The 16,627-nt window shown below is 39.0% G+C and overlaps 2 protein-coding genes across 2 annotated transcripts; both read left to right on the top strand.

The window, feature by feature from the left end:
* The first annotated feature begins 232 nt into the window (after positions 1-232).
* LOC139136485 (fucolectin-like) lies at positions 233-1,937 on the top strand. The gene is made up of 3 exons (XM_070704211.1): positions 233-263; positions 881-1,120; positions 1,535-1,937. The coding sequence occupies exons 1-3, from the start codon at positions 233-235 to the stop codon at positions 1,753-1,755; spliced, it is 492 nt and encodes a 163-aa protein (XP_070560312.1). The 3' UTR covers positions 1,756-1,937.
* A 6,115-nt stretch (positions 1,938-8,052) lies between these two features.
* On the top strand, positions 8,053-16,389 carry LOC139136224 (uncharacterized). The gene is made up of 9 exons (XM_070703963.1): positions 8,053-8,212; positions 9,459-9,677; positions 10,522-11,039; positions 11,573-12,355; positions 12,780-12,917; positions 13,052-13,150; positions 13,723-13,814; positions 14,509-14,725; positions 15,016-16,389. The coding sequence occupies exons 2-9, from the start codon at positions 9,466-9,468 to the stop codon at positions 15,030-15,032; spliced, it is 2,076 nt and encodes a 691-aa protein (XP_070560064.1). The 5' UTR covers positions 8,053-8,212; positions 9,459-9,465; the 3' UTR covers positions 15,033-16,389.
* The last annotated feature ends 238 nt before the right edge of the window (positions 16,390-16,627 follow it).

Here is a 16,627-nt window from a genome sequence, read left to right as displayed (position 1 = left end):
ACCCATCGATGTTTATTTGTTGCAAGAGCATTCCACGTAAAATATGAAGTCATCGTTTAAATCACCTCCGTGTTTGTTATTTTCCTCCTTTGTCTGAATGCGATTTGTCTTCACCTCAAGACCCAGATATAGAATGCGAGTCTACACTGCCACCGACGACACCTCCTGCTCCCACGACCCCTGAAGCTGGTAAGGAAACGCCATAAGTGAACGTCTTTAAATATGTCGAATTATGCATACAATGAAATATGAAATTTCTAACTGTACGTGTCCGTACTTACATGACCTGTTTTGTAGTGTTTTATAATTAAGTAGTTGCATTTAAGTACAATAGGTATTAGTGTTTCATCGCTCAATGTTGTTGAACATGATAATGAAAAATCGGTGATGACGCAATCGGCGCTATAATAATGCATTAACAAAAGGTGTAGATGATTCTTCTGTACTTCAAAGAGAAGACTTGATTAAATAATCAACATGATCGATGAATGGTGCATTATTGAGGTCGTTCCACCGAAAAAGAATGATTGAACTTTTCAAGTTGCTCCCACTTTCCTAAAGCAAACTTCCAACCATTCTCCATCAAAATCCAGAATACAAAATTTTGGTCACCATACAAATGTTGGTCGAGATAATAAACAAGTTTCCCAATGTTTACTGATATTTCAAATTCAAAATGACCGCCATTTTCATGTTATCTTCCCAGGAAAAATAACATTAGCGATTTTCCAGTAGTTCCATTTGCTCCATAAGCTTCAAATTGAGCCCTTACAAAGTTAAAGAAAAACAAAACAGAAATTATAGTGAAAAGTTAAGCCATTGCCTTTTTATGTAGCATTGAATTTTATATTGATTCATTCTTGCGTTTTCTGCAATACAGGCTGTGTGCCTCCTCCTCTTCACAACGTTGCACTTGGCAAACCCACATTCCAGAGTTCAGACAAGCCACGGCAGGATGGGGGCTCTGAGAAGGCCGTGGATGGAAATAAGGACAGCGACTTGGAAAACGGCAACTCTTGCATTTGGACCGACACTGAGTACCAACCACACTGGGAAGTCGATTTGCAGGATTCATACGACATCTACGAAGTGATTATCACAAACAGACAAGACTGTTGCTGTAAGTATTACATATTTTTTTCCTTCTTCACTCCTCATTTGTCATTTCACTTCATGGAAATTTCACACACATGAAACAGAACTACTCTACACTTTCCACTGTGGTGCAGATATGTGTTAATGCGGCAAGAAACGCTTTACCTCCAAATGCCGACACGAAACGTAGTACGGATGACATTCGGTCTTCCTTGTAGCAGTTAAAGAGGGATCGTGTCCCATTAAAGGCAGCGTAGAACATCACTATGTTTTAATCTTATTCCAACACCGACCATAACAGCCATACAGCCATACATACATACATACATACATACATACATACATACATACATACATACATACATACATACATACACTACGCATTATGAAAAAAAAACCAAAATTTCCCAAATTTACATTCTATCTTAACTCATTTCAGCTTTCCGTCTCAAGGATGCTCTGATTCGAGTTGGTGATAGTGAAAACTTTGAAGAAAACCCGGTTTGTGGTGAGCAGATTGTCGGCAACGACGCGAACGCGGAAACCATAGTGATGACTTGTGGCTGCAAGACACCAATGAGAGGTCGATATGTGTCCCTTCAACTCATTGACAGGACACAGATGTTGCACGTTTGTGAAGTGGAAGTCATGGTCCCTTAGAAGATACTGGAGATAAAACCTAACTAAATGATAAGCATTGCGAATGCGAATTCAAGTCAATAGTGGTGGCGGGTAGAATGTCTTTTTCCAAATGATTAGTGCAATTGTAATACGCAATTAAACGTTGGAAAGTTTTTAAGAAGACAATACAGAAAATAAAGATCACGAGCAGCTAAAGTCAATGCGGATTGGGTACCTTATCATCATTTCGTTTCGGACAAATCTTCTGCTTTAAGTGCTTCCATTACCATCTTTGACCATTTCACAGATTGCTTCGGATGCCAGTCAAACCAGGAATTCAAGTCGATTAACGTACAACAAGGGGCCGAAGGCCCGGCTTAAACATCGACCATATTGTCATAATCTTCACCCCCTTCGACTTAACATACCTTGCTATAGGGACAAGTCTTACAAGTTTATCTATCTATCTATCTATCTCTTATATGACACACACACTAATATATATATATATATATATATATATATATATATATATATATATATATATATATATATGTGTGTGTGTGTGTGTGTGTGTGTGTGTGTGTGTGTTAGATTATTGTATGTGTGCGTGTATGTTTCGGTCAACTTTGGTTAACTGCTTGTCAGCTACTTATCTGTATATCACAACGCAATCGAGTTATCCTAGGTTCCTCCTGGAGTGTCACCTGCAAATCTATGTTACTGAAATATATATATATATATATATATATATATATATATATATATATATATATATATATATATATATATATATATATATATATATATATATATATATATATATCCCTGCACTAGTCTGATTGTGATCGACTGATACTTACCTCGTTAAAGTTACACTATCTGGCAAGGTTGATAGTGGAGGCAGTGTGGTGCAATAGCGAACTTATTCTCCAATCAAGATCACGGAGAATAAGACAACTATCACAGCAGATTGCCCCCATAGCAGTGTTGGAGCTGTCGTTCATGGTCAATTTGTCGTTGCGTATTTCAAAATGGTCTCTTATTCCGTTTATTTCATTACATCGATATGTGCTTTAATAATCCATCCATCCATCCATTCATTCATTCATTCATTCATTCATTCATCCATCCATCCATTATTTCATTCATTCACTCATTCATTCATTCATTCATTCATTCATTCATTCATTCATTCATTCATTCATTCATTCATTCATTCATTCATTCATTCACCCATCTATCCATTCAGTGATTCGTGCTTACGTCCATCCATCAATTCATTCATTCATTCATTCATCATTCATTCATTCATTCATTCATTCATTCATTCATTCATTCATTCATTCATTCATTCATTCATTCATTCATTCATTCATTCGTTCATTCATTCATTCGTTCATTCATTCATTCGTTCATTCATACATTCGTTTGGCTAGTTGTTCGTCAGAAGTTAGTTAACTACTTGGCTTGTCAGTTCGGGGATAGTCGTATATCAAAGCCGAGGCTGTTGTAGAATACTACCAAAATACACATCAAACACCACGCCATTGTTTCCATAGGACGCCAAATACTGCAAACAATTGAGTTGTTTCTTGAGTGGAAGCTCACGCAGTCAGAGTGACGCGTTCATAGTCCTTCTGGAGAAACGGATTTATATTTTTTGGTAAAATCACAAACTTAATTTCAAGAGCAAAAGTCGAAAAATATTGAATCTTCGATTCTTCACCTTCACAATATATTTTTAAAAAATGCAAATCATAATATGACAAAGCCTTTCTCGAATCCCTGTAAGACCGGACAATGTCAAGTTCATTGCATTCGCACTGAGATAATAAAGGACAGTTTTATTGATGATATTAATATTTCATGATTTAGCATTCTGAAATGCCGTCCCTAAATTAAAATATGGACATTGCAAGAGAGAGAGAGAGAGAGAGAGAGAGAGAGAGAGAGAGAGAGAGAGAGAGCGACCTGATTTTCACAATTAAAGTTGGAAATGGGGATAACAACGGATTATTGTTCATTGCTTCCATTTTAGTGTATTAATGCCGTTTTTATACCGATTTGCCGGTTTTAAGCTAGAATGCACCTCGGGGATAGATATTCGGACGTCTCACAAACGTTCACAATCCCTTTTTGATCTACCAGTTGGGGAGACTCATTTTAAAGCTCTTTCTCTTGGCCATAGTTCAGGCCGCTCATCATATCGTTTGCGCATCTACCTACATAGAATGACTATATTTGTTTCTTTTATAAGTCAGATTCAGAAAGAAAGTACAGCATGTGAAAACAGTCGACATTGGACTTTCTTCAGCGGCAGTATTACGGTTTTTGGTGTACTTACGAGGCACATCACTCACACATTTCGCTTTTTCTCTCCCATGCGAGTCTCTGGCATGTTGCATAGTTTTTAGTACTTACCATACACCATAGACCCTCGAGGGTCTATGCATACACACAGACTGGTAGACTGGTGCAAACTCGTATGGCGGCGAGCCTTTCTTTATCGCATGCATGTTTCGTACAGGATATTAAAAGAGTCAAATGTTTAGATTTAGATAGTATCCATAGATATTTAGACTTTGCCCGTGTAATAAAATTCACACAAAAGTCACCCTGGATTGATCTACGTACCTGTTGCAGTCTTCATCCGCTGATTATCGCCTTTGCTACACACCAACGCTTTCACTTGTCTTAAAAGCAATATGCCTAGAACACCCGCCTTGAGTTCAAGCCAGTAATTGACGAACGAACACGTTTCGCACGAACAATACAATTGGCTTAATTTGACAGAAAAAAAGACTTGCTTGATGGAAAGCGTATCAGGAGATGTTAAAAGAATAATTACTTTTCTAATCAGTATAGTTGCCGTGTCGTGCTCGTTGTCAGCAACATGGGCGGTCATGTCGTCCACGGTTTTTTGAATCGCTGTTCTCAAACCGCACGCCGGGCGAGGAGGGAACGTCGATCGATGTTAAAAATCAACCTTTGTTCAATCAAGGCAGTACGCTTCCGAAAATCAAAGGACTTAGAACTTTTGCTCAAATTTTCCCAAAGAAACTGTCGACCAATTTCTTTCAAAAGCAAGAATAAAAATTGGGAGTCAATATGCATATTTCGGTACAGTGGAACAATTATCTTAACGTTACCGATCTTTGAAATTCAATATGGCCTCCATCCCTGTGTTAACTCAATGGGGATATAATTTTTTAATTTCGATTTTCAACAAAGTAACAAGATGAATTGTTTTCCTCAGAGAGCGAGTTATCTTTAGATACGTTAACCCTTTCATACCCTTCATAAGGGTAAAACATCGTGTGAATTACTATAAGCTTATATCCTATAATGCATATATATATATATATATATATATATATATATATATATATATATATATATATATATATATATATATTCATTGCGATGCATAGACACAAAAGTAGCGAAAGCTTCGCTGGACGAGTATATCCGAATAAACTTTCACGGGTAGCTGTAAAATGGCCATAGATACAAAGGATGGTGGGAAATCAACAAACCCAATGCAGATTTTTAAAAAGATTTGCTAATTATTAATTTCCTCCTATTTATTGTAATCGAGGCCGATATTGATATAAGAATATGATATTTTCGTTCATTGAAACCACGCCATTTAGAAGAAGAGATTGCTTTCACAACAAATGTATTGCATGGAGATCTTTAAAGGGACAGAGTCGGTCATGAATTTTGTTCGATACGAGATACTACTTATATGTTTGACATGTTGAAAGATACTGAATGAATGGGTGACAATGCATATATTCGACCCCAGTTTTAGACACGATACATGAAACCATTGCGAAAATGAATTAATGGTCATGACCATTAATTCATTTTTGCGATGGTTTCATTTAATTTGTTTAAAACCGGGGTCGAATATATGCATGGTCACCCATTCATTCAGTATCTTTCAACATGTCAAACAATATAAGTAGTATCTCGTATCAAACAAAATTCATGAAAAATGGCCGACTTTGTCCCTTTAATCTATGATTGGTTTGAAATTGCGGTTACAGGGTAGAACGCGCCTCGGGGACAAATATTCGGACTCTCAAACTTTTACAATACGTTCTTGGTCTACTACTTATGGGGGCTTATTAAGCAAAGTTGTCACCGTCTCATTTTTATGAAAATGTATTTTTCCATGGGTTAATATAGAGTTGGCAACCATTTTAAATTTGAAGTGTCGATAATATTGAGTAACTTTCTTCTCTGACACCAAGTTTTGAAGGGCGAGCAATGATTTTTAATATATTCTTAGTTTCTACAGAGAATGGTTTAAAGTTTCCCCACGGAAACCTTAGCACCGAAGACTAATTCCCATTTTCAATTTTATATAGTGCACTGGTCACCGATAAAGAATCTCGTCGCACTATGGTCAGCGAACATTATGTGTATGAAATAATCACAGAGAAACCAATCGTTTACGGGGACTTACTTGAAGTATGTTATTTTTGTATAAACGTTGCTATACGGCTGTGTGTTACATGGCTATTCCAACGGAATTATCACCGAAGCACTTTGTCTTTCATTTTAAAGGACAATGGGGATCATAAAAGCAAATACCTCGCAAGTTTCCTTCTTTCAGGATAAATGTAAGTGAAAAAGACTTGTCTCTGGAGAGACCGTCTGATTTGGTACAAGGGTAGAATTTTATGTTAAACTTGGCGATTAAGATTGATAAAACAGCAGATGTGATGTAAAGCAAGTTTGCCATCAATTTTCAATTCCCATGGTGTTTTATGCCAATGCTGCGCTGTGGGCACTCATAGAAATGCTTCGCAATATCACATTTGTGATCCATTTCAGTGATTGTTTCCAAGCAACTTCAGCGCGCGTCAAATATGTCACAAAGATGGATTCGTCAGGAGTTCCTTTTTCCCCATGGCTACGAAGGTACTGTCCTATCCGATACGACAAACACAAAAAGGCAATCATTCCAAAATTTAAAAAAAGAGTAGAATGAAAATAATCAAATAGAACCATAGAAGTTGTAGTTTACTCAGTTGACCTTTTTTCATCGTGGCATGCAATATCAATGCCGATTACTTCGTGAGTAAAAAGATTCAGAACCAAATTTCTAAATTCTCCTGCGATACCGAATACAAAATGCAAAGGTTCACGATTCATTGACTACAGGTTTGTGGGATCTAAAAGAATTATAATTCTGTGAAAGTTTGTCTCCTGCATTTTCTCTAAGAATTTTGCGCAGCGTCGATTTTAACGTGACGTCTGTTCATTTTTCAAGTTTAATTCCGATCACATTCAACGATCTTTGTAGTATTTGGTCTTGCAAATGTATGAGACAGATAGACAGACAGACAGACAGAGACAGACAGACAGAGAGACACAGACAGACACAGAGACAGACAGAGAGAGACAGATGGAGAGAGAGAGAGAGAGAGACCGACAGACCGCGATAAATTCTTCAGATTTTCTAAATCACACTTTATACCTCAAAGGAGAGTCTGTAAAGTATCTGTCACGTTGTTTTTTGCAAATGTCTGTCCACTATTCAAAATCACCTCGAGGGAAGATATTCGGATTCCATCTACCACTTATGGCTAATTTTTAAGCATTTCGAAGTTCTTTGAGTAGTCTCTCTCTCTCTCTCTCTTTCTCTCTCTCTCTCTCTCTCTCTCTCTCTCTCTCTCTCTCTCTCAATTTGATGACCTTGCAACCGCTGACCGCTATGACTTTACACTGGCCATCGCGTTGGCTAATTAAATGCATTATTTTTCGTAAAACGTAAAAACTAGTAATACATGATTTCCAAGGACGCATGCTACTGCTGCATAATTTGTTGCCGTGGTGAGTTCCCGCGCGATGCAATGATTTTCATGGAGACGGGGTTTCTGACTATTTCAATTAAGATTATCCATGCCGAGATTGGTGAGCGTGTTTGGGATAATTATCGGAAGTTTAGTTCAGGTCCTTGCTCGTTGAAAAGACGCATAGACCTCGTTATCACTTCGACGTGGGGTCGATAACGAGAAGCCGCACTACCCACTCCAATAAAAGCGGAAAGGCAACCTTATAATTATCTCGGTATGATGCTCGGCACGGGACAAGCGGAACACTACAATTATTCTTTTTCAAAATTATAAGGGATTACCTTTGCCTATACAGTGGCGTTCAAGGTAATTGAGAAAGCGCTGATCGACTGAAGTTTAAGACTTAGCGATTGGTCAAAAGTCATGCTGATTTGACAGGCAGACCAATCATCGTCGTTGATAGAAAACACGGCACAGGCCAGCTGAAACTTTTGTCGCAAAAATAAACTGACATGTCTTGATTGTTTGTTTGTAGACACTGTTGCCATAGATTTTTGTTTAGTAGAGGAATACATTGTTGGAAATTCTCTCATTTGCATGAACGTATTCGACTTCTTATCCACGGTAATCCGTCGATCCAATACCGTCACTTGTGTCTTCTGAGGAAGAAACCCTGTACTCAGGTTGGTTTTAGTTGGTTTTTAACTTATCAAGAAATAAGGGTATTTTGACAATGTTTAAGCGGATGGCTACATAGCGATAATTTCATTTTATAGCTTTGAGCGTCTAATTTACCCATCGTTTCCTCTTCCTTATGTACATTTTTGTAAATCTATGACAAAGTTGTTTCAATTTATTTATGAAATGAAAATGCAACACCAAATATCACGCTTGAACGATGAAACCACTTTTGTGAAGGCGACTGTACCGTAATGAAGAAATCACAGTAAAATCGGGTTGCCCATACTCCTTCGGGTTGCCCATACTTCGAAAAGAGTTTAACAATTGGCATCGGCATCTCCAAATCAATCAAATAAAAATCTACAATCACTGGTGACAAACAAATCAAAGTTTACGTCGTCAAATGTCACCAAATTCTGCGCGATTTTTGTGTTATTTCTGAAACGGACAGTGAAAAGCCTGTTGCTTTGAACACCCATGTACTCTGCTATCAGTCAGTTTGTCAACTAGATAATTAGATAAATGATTGGTTCACTTGTGGCTTAATTATTTCTTGATTTAATGAGCCTGTGTGTAAAGTAGGTACATCATAAAATATATTTTTTCGGAAATATGCATTTTATGGAATGTTTAATTTCATATTTGGGGTAATTTTTTACTATAGACTTGCCCACAGAAAGAAGAAAGTCAGGTGATCTCCGTCATCTTACAGCTAAAATTGCAAATCCGTGGTACGTCTTTCAAAACATTCGCGGTATTTCTGTTCGGCGCTTTTGTTGTAGAAATGAACCATTATAAGAGAAACTGTCAAAGTTTGTCGTGTCCTATAGTTACCTCAATTTGCCGATTTTGGATTTAAAAAAGGTTGAAATGCGGCTTGGGGACAGTTATTCGGACTCTGAAACTTATATTATAATACATTTTGGGTCTACTCCTAGTGGGGCTCATTTTGAAGCTCCTGGAGTAAAAAAAAAATATACCGACTATTTTTCGGGAAAATAGAAAATTTAATCCCCTGTTAGATTTAACACAGAGATGGCTGCCTTTTTGACTTTGAAGAGTCGGACATTGGGTAAGTTTGTTTCTCAAATATCAATTTTGCACGGTTATCTCCGATTTTTATTCTTAATTTCAAAAGAGAATGATTTAAACTTGCCTGTCGAAAATTTGAGAGCAAAAATTTAAGTCTTTCAATTCCGAGGAACGTACAATATTAAACTGATATTCTTGTTTTGTTTGTTTTTGTAGGATTAAAATGTCTTTGACCACTATACGTCAGCGCGCTGACGACATCGCCGCGTTCTCACTGACAGAACATGCTGACCTTGGCAGTAAGTCCAGCATGGGGTCAATGGCCAGAGTGGATATGACCTTGAGAGAACTCCTTCAATCGGAGGACAAAGGTTGCAAGGCATTGTTCAGTGGAAGCCCGTTAACATCGAAGGGTAAACTAAAGCAAATGTTGAGGTGAGTAATTGTAGGTCATCAAAACAATATATTGCCAACAGATAGATCGGATCAACCGCAGTCTCTCTCTGTGAGAAGGGACTGTGATTAAACCTTGGAGATGAGACGTTGGAATGAGAATCGGACACGATTTTTTTTTCGCATGTCAAGATTTGACTTATTTTCTTTATTGATGGCACAGCAAACAAGCGATTTCCCTACAAAGACCCTTTTTTTCAGAATCCCATGATTGAAAAAGTTTTCCAACAGCAGGAAGAGGGAGGGTCCGAAAAAAAATCAGAATTTTTATTCAGAATCTTTATATGTTTTCCGTATAGACCATCTGTTTCCAGGTTGTCTATCCCTAGAGAATTTGTACGTAAAACACATTTGGATTGTCTCAGTATATCCCTGCGATTCGTTCGCGACCCATGTTACTTTGTTTTTCATATTTGTTCCCTCGTTCGTATTGTATTTGTTAAGCTTTCACGGCAAAATCTAGCATCACGGTGCTATCATGTTTCACTGAAATTCTGAGTGGAGCAAGTCCACAGTTCTGTTACAATGCACACCTTTCGTCGTGGGCAAACCAATGACCACTTTTGTTCTTCAGTATTACCCGGGTATTACACAAACCACCGTCCCTCCACCGCCGCCTAAAATAATTCCAAAACAGCGCCGCTACCGTCTGAAAAGAAAGATAGCGTCCCGTGTGAAATATGTTATCCGAGGCATTTTCCTTCAAGTTTTGATTGCCAGTGCAGTATGTGGCATAGGCTTTTGGGGGATATCTATTTATGAGTGTAATATGATTAAAGAGAATTATCTGGATCGCTAAACACAGGTTCTATTTCTTTTCAACAAGGATGTTAGGTTTGACCATGCTGCCGATCATTGCACTGATTTGCCTAGCTTTGAATGATCTTACGACCACGCTGCGAGAAAACGAGGAAGCGTACTTGATCCGCCAAACCATCTTGTTCAGTCGGGACATTGGAAACTTGCTCCATAAACTTCAGAACGAGCGCGATATGACTGCCCTGCACATCAGCACCCTCGGCCCGGTCACCAAGCAGTTTCTGAGTGACACGTACCCAGAAACTGACCAAAGCCTTGATTTAATGGACAGCTGGCCAGTGGAAGCGAGCAACGTCCAACAGCAGTTTAAGAGCAAGTTGAACTTTCAACGTTACCTTGACGACCATCGCGTCTACTTGGATGGTTCCAATGCCACCATATACGACGAAGTAGCTTTCTATACTGATACTATTAAGGTATTTATAGGATGGTTGTATGCCAGCGTTGCTGAGTCTTCGGGAAGAGATGGTATATGGCGGCAGATGGTGTCCTATCAACTTATGACTGTCTCGAAGGAAGATATAGGTAAGTCTCCTAATGATATCATACGTGTATATTGATGGCGCAGATACAGCGATCTGATTGGTTGCAACGCGAAAATAACCGTGCATATATTCGCGATATAGTAAGGTTTGTACATGTTCAAAATCTTGCTATAGCCCAAAAATGCACATGATACAGTTTTCCCAGGCACATTGCATTGCTTCTGTCTAGACCAAGGGCTACGACCTGAGTTTCACACACGAAAAATGCCCTTTTCGAGGAAGGCCATATTTAAAAGTAGAAAACAATGCAACCAACGGGAAATTCAAGATGGCCGCTGAGAATAATTAAGCTTTTACCCATGATATATTTCAACATCCTCTGAATATGACTTCCGTTTCTTTACAAGGCGCGATGCCTTTGCATGATAGTGGGAATTCTCAGACCAACTTTTGTTTCGGCAATCTGCAAAAGTTGAGGCTCCCAGACATCGCTATTAAAAGCAACGATTTACAATATTCTCATTTGTACTTTATTTTTCTCAAACTTTGATTTTACTTTCATCATGATTTCAGGCGTTGAACGAACACTGGGTGGCGTTTTCTTTGCGACAGGCGGGTTTCGGAGTTACAATGATTACCTATGGTACATCGAGAAGTGGGCGAAAGGCAACGGGAATTTTGAAGCGGCTGTAAAGTACGAGCCAAATATCATGACTTTGTACGTACAGCTCCTAGAAAAAATCGACGACTCGGTGACTCAAAATATTAAAGATATGAGGTACACGATCAGACTGAATTCAAAGTTAAACGAGGCGTCGTGGAGAACCGGTACCGAGTGGTTTGACAACATGACCATCTTCATGGATGCTCTGCTGTCGATCCAAGACGAGCTGGCAGAAAAAATAATCAGTGAGTTGGAGTCGCAAGTGGAAGAAGATCAGTCCCAGCTTGGTTTGAGCATCGGAATCTTGGTCTTTGTCCTGCTCATGTGCCCGTTAATTCTGAACTCTATCTACAGTCTAACGGACAACATACAGAAGTACGCCATCAATCTCGTCGACCAGACGGAAAGACTGCAGAGAGAGCGCAAGCGAAACGACTCACTGCTCTTTCAGATGCTACCACAGAGCGTAGCCGAGACACTTAAAAAGAATAGAGACGTCTTGGCGGAGACGTTTGAGGACTGTACTATCTTTTTCTCTGACGTCGTCGGCTTCTCAAAGATCTGCGCTGAAAGCTCTCCTGTCCAAGTGGTACGCATGCTCAACAACCTCTACGTTATGTTTGACTTGCGCATTGAGGCTTACGACGTCTACAAAGTTGAAACTATAGGAGATTCGTATATGGTGGCTTCAGGTAGGAAATGCATGGAAACCGTGAAGCACTACTTAAATAATTTTATTTCGTTGTAATAAAGGGTAGACACAAGAGGGAGATTACCGATTCAACTATTGATTCTGACAACGATGTATCCGTCTGCTTGGCTATAAACTTGTCCGTGACATCTACGAGAATCTCTCGCTCTCTCTCTCTCTCTCTCTCTCTCTCTCTCTCTCTCTTCTCTCTCTCTCGCTCTCTCTCTCTCTCTCTCTCTCTCTCTCTGAAAAACTCAAGTAATAGAAAATATGAAAAATCGAATCGCTCCCTTCCAATTTCTTCACAAAATTGTTTCTGCACTTTAGTATAAATACTTTGCGCAAGGATTACTTTTTCCAAGAACACTTCTGAAGCCTTTCTTTTTCATTATTATTGGTCAATGGTTTGAATAATCTGATTACAGGGGTACCAACCCGCAACGGAAAGCGCCATGCTGGTGAAATTGCAACGATGGCCCTGGATCTGCTACATCACATATCTGTCATGGATATCCCTCACTTACCTGGAGTCAGAATGAAATTACGCACGGGAATGCACACCGGTACGTCACAAGTCCACATCTATACATACATACGTTCAGGAACGATTCAGGCATATATAGAACATGAAAAGGCATCCAGATTTATATTGCTTTTTTATGGTTTTAACATTAATGTACATTTTTCTAATTATCAGGCGCTGTAGTTGCGGGAGTTGTGGGTTCAAAGTGTCCACGATACTGTCTTTTCGGCGATACGGTAAATATTGCCTCTCGAATGGAGTCTAACGGAGAAGGTATGTATGTATGTATGTATGGAGGGATGGATGGAGGGAGGGAGGGAGGGAGGGAGGGAGGGAGGGAGGGAGGGAGGGATGGATGGATGGATGGATCTATCTGTCTATCTATCTATCTATCTATCTATCTATCTATCTATCTATCTATCTATCTATCTGTGTGTGTACTTTTCCTTGCGTGTTTGTGTTTGTGTATATGTACATTTTGTAGTCGAGCCTACTCGCTCTCACTTTTCTAAAGAAAATACCAATCTAGAGAAGCCATCAGGTCAAAAACAGCAATAGGTGTTTTTCTATGTCTGACTGTATGTATACTTCATCTAGCTATCAGTCTGTCTGACCATCTGTGTACCCGCCCGTCGGCTTTCTGTGGCATATATTGATAGCAGATATTCATTTATGTAATTTGTATATAAGGTTATTCATTTTATTTATCAACATACCGATCTATCTCGCTACATATCTAACTATCAATATATTCCTCTATCTGTCTATCTATCTATCTATCTATCCGTCTATCTATCTATTATCTACGCATCTACATGATTGTATGTATGTCTGCGTCCTTACAGAGAGTCGTATTCATCTGACTGAAGACAGCTATTTCGCTTTGAATTACCTCGGTGGCTACCATATGGTTAAACGGGGAAATATCGCTATCAAGGTAAGGCTTTGATCTCCACACAGGCTCTCTCTCAGTCAGATGAAAAAGAATAATGACTGATTGAAGTGGATGGCGAATAAATAGGCATTTGTAAGTCTGTGCACACGTTAAGTTGACGGTATTTTTCAGTACCTTTTTTAAAATGATGCATTTTGTGTCACGCTCCATTTTTGCATTAGAATTCCGCTTTCCCAGTTTGCGTGTGATTGGAAGTCAAGCTTAGTATATACATTCTTTGTTTTGCGTGAGCGTGCGCATGGTTTTTCGCTGGTTGTTGGGGGGGGGGGAACGTGAACTTGTCTTGAAGAATCGCGATGGTTGACGATATTCTGTCGCAAAATCACATAAAGACCTATACATTGCGACAAAATCCTTCTTAACAGCAGTCATATTACAAACATAGACGCTAGTTGTGTCCTCTTTATTTATATCGTTACGGGAAAGTATATATTGATTGACAAACCTGTCAAAAAAGTCAGTTGATTTTGTGTTACATTTTGTGTGTGTTTTTAACAGCTTACCTGAATTTTGTGGGGGACAAAAAACAAGAATTTACTCACTTTGGCCTTACTCGATTGGTGGTTGCCAAATACGTCAGTCTATTGATTTTTTTTCTGCCCTCTCTCGGTGTACCATCACGTCTTTCGAAAACGAGACTTTCGACTGTGCTAACTAGTTTCGTCTGTCAACACAGGGCAAAGGCAAGATGCCGACATTCTGGTTAGTTAGAAAAGACGGTATCGAGTACGAGGCTGACGCTGAACTGCAGAATGACCCTGCCTTGGACGAGGATGCAGACCAAGTGGCCGTCAAATCGAGCATCGGTCAAAAAGCTAAAAGTCCTTCTGAAAATGGCAGTGCTCACGTCAGGGCCAGCAGTGCTAATAAAATCGATCAGTTGGAAGAGCGAGGTAGGTTGAATAGGAAAGACTACGAGACTCCAATTTGCATAGTGACTGCAAACAAAACAGTGCCATATATTATTTGACCTAACTTTCTATAAGAAGCAACAAACTCAATACCATCGCATGAGTACCCCCCTCTTGCTTGACCGAGATCAGGTAGTTTAGTTTTACTAAAGCGGCCTATTTATTTATTTATTTATTTATTTATTATACATTCATTAATTTTCCATTCGTTCGTTCCTTCGTTCGTTCGTTCATTCATTCATTCATTCCCTTTTCTACTATATTTATCTTAGGCCCTTGTCAGTACTGAATGGGATGATACGTGACGGATCGACGCTACGATGACTGATCGATTTGTGTCTGTGTGATTTGTTAATTAATCGTTATATTGCTATGGTTGAGTACCTGTCATGTTCCGATATATTTCGACTTGGAATGGCAAGGTTGCTATATATCTGCAAGCTACGAGGAAACGTTTTGGTGTACATCAACCCAAAGACATAATGCGTTTGTTTGTTGTTTCAGTGTCTTCAGCTGCAATTTGACCGTAATATTTCTCAAGAAATTCTTTCACGTCCCTTAGTAACCCGTATTAGATACCGTATTAGATGTTAGAGACGATACAATCAGCTGCGTGATTTTGTAAACTTTATTTTATTCAGTGGAGTAGTTTCCGAACAAACTCGTCTTGCGTACAGCGTGAGTTTCAAAATTGTTGAGTTATCGAATGAATTATTCATCGTTTATTCGCATTTCTTTGTTCTTTGTTCCGTCATTCTCCTATACAGCTTTGAACTTCCTATTACGGTGGTTTCCAAGACACAATACAATTCACAGTAGTTCATGCATCATAAATTGTTGTAAGCTCGCTCGTGTTGTACGTTCAGAAAAGACCGTTGTGTTTGAAATGTGATTTCATGCCTGTGACACTATTGGTGCAAGAATAAACACAACAACATATCGTTTAAAGCAGCTTCGCGTGTTACATGCAAAACTGTAGTTTGATGGGCGCAATTTAAATTTATCCGTAGTTCACGGAGAACGCGTCTGAGTGGAGTATGTTTCAAACTATGAAACTTGATAAGGACTGCCACTCATTCCATGGCACATCATCGGTGGTAGACTTTAATATCCATCGCTTGAGGGCGCTTTTTGCACCCCGGGTACTGAAGAGAATTGACGTTCTTTGAGTGGCAGTGCATATTCTTCGGTTCCACATCATATAATACGTTACATATTTTGTTTCACCCCGATTGCTTAATTTTCCTCTGAAGTTTAATTTAAAGCACCATTGCAATACCGGGCGAAATTCAATGTCTCTTTTTATCGAAACACTAGGCAAGTAGATTCGTACTTGTACCAAAGTACTGATACGATAGACAGATAAACAGATCACGGTAATGCGAGGAATCACACTGTGATTGTCGTAAGAGTCAAACCTATAATGGGCAGTACAGCCAAAAGCGTCTAAAGAAGCGCATGCGTAGCTATGTCATCAAACAATTAGGTTTGGAACGTTTATTTTACCTTTGATTTGTCGACTTTGTAGCACCGGTTTCCAATTCTGACATGAGGGCAACTTTCAAACACTGTTCGGAATGATGTAAATTGGTCTTTATAGTATGTTTGGGTAATTTAGAAATAAACAATAGATGTAACGTTTTATGAAATCGTCACTGTTCGTTCTGTACAACACAAGTGCCGTTTCCTCGAAAATGTTGAATGCAAAGCCTACACCGACAACACAGCTTGCAGATGATGGTAATTAACTGTTGACAGAGGGATTCTGGTCCGGACTAAAATTCGGTTGTCAAATAATAACATGAGACATAACACACAGCTTTATATGTGTTGGTGGGATAAACGCTGGCATTTAAAACACATTTTTGAGAAGAACAAGACACT

Source organism: Ptychodera flava, chromosome 7 (assembly GCF_041260155.1).
Source record: "Ptychodera flava strain L36383 chromosome 7, AS_Pfla_20210202, whole genome shotgun sequence".
In the NCBI taxonomy this organism is placed as follows: Eukaryota; Metazoa; Hemichordata; class Enteropneusta; family Ptychoderidae; genus Ptychodera; species Ptychodera flava.
The sequence above is the reverse complement of the archived record's forward strand: the minus strand, read 5'-3'. Positions and strand labels throughout refer to the sequence as shown.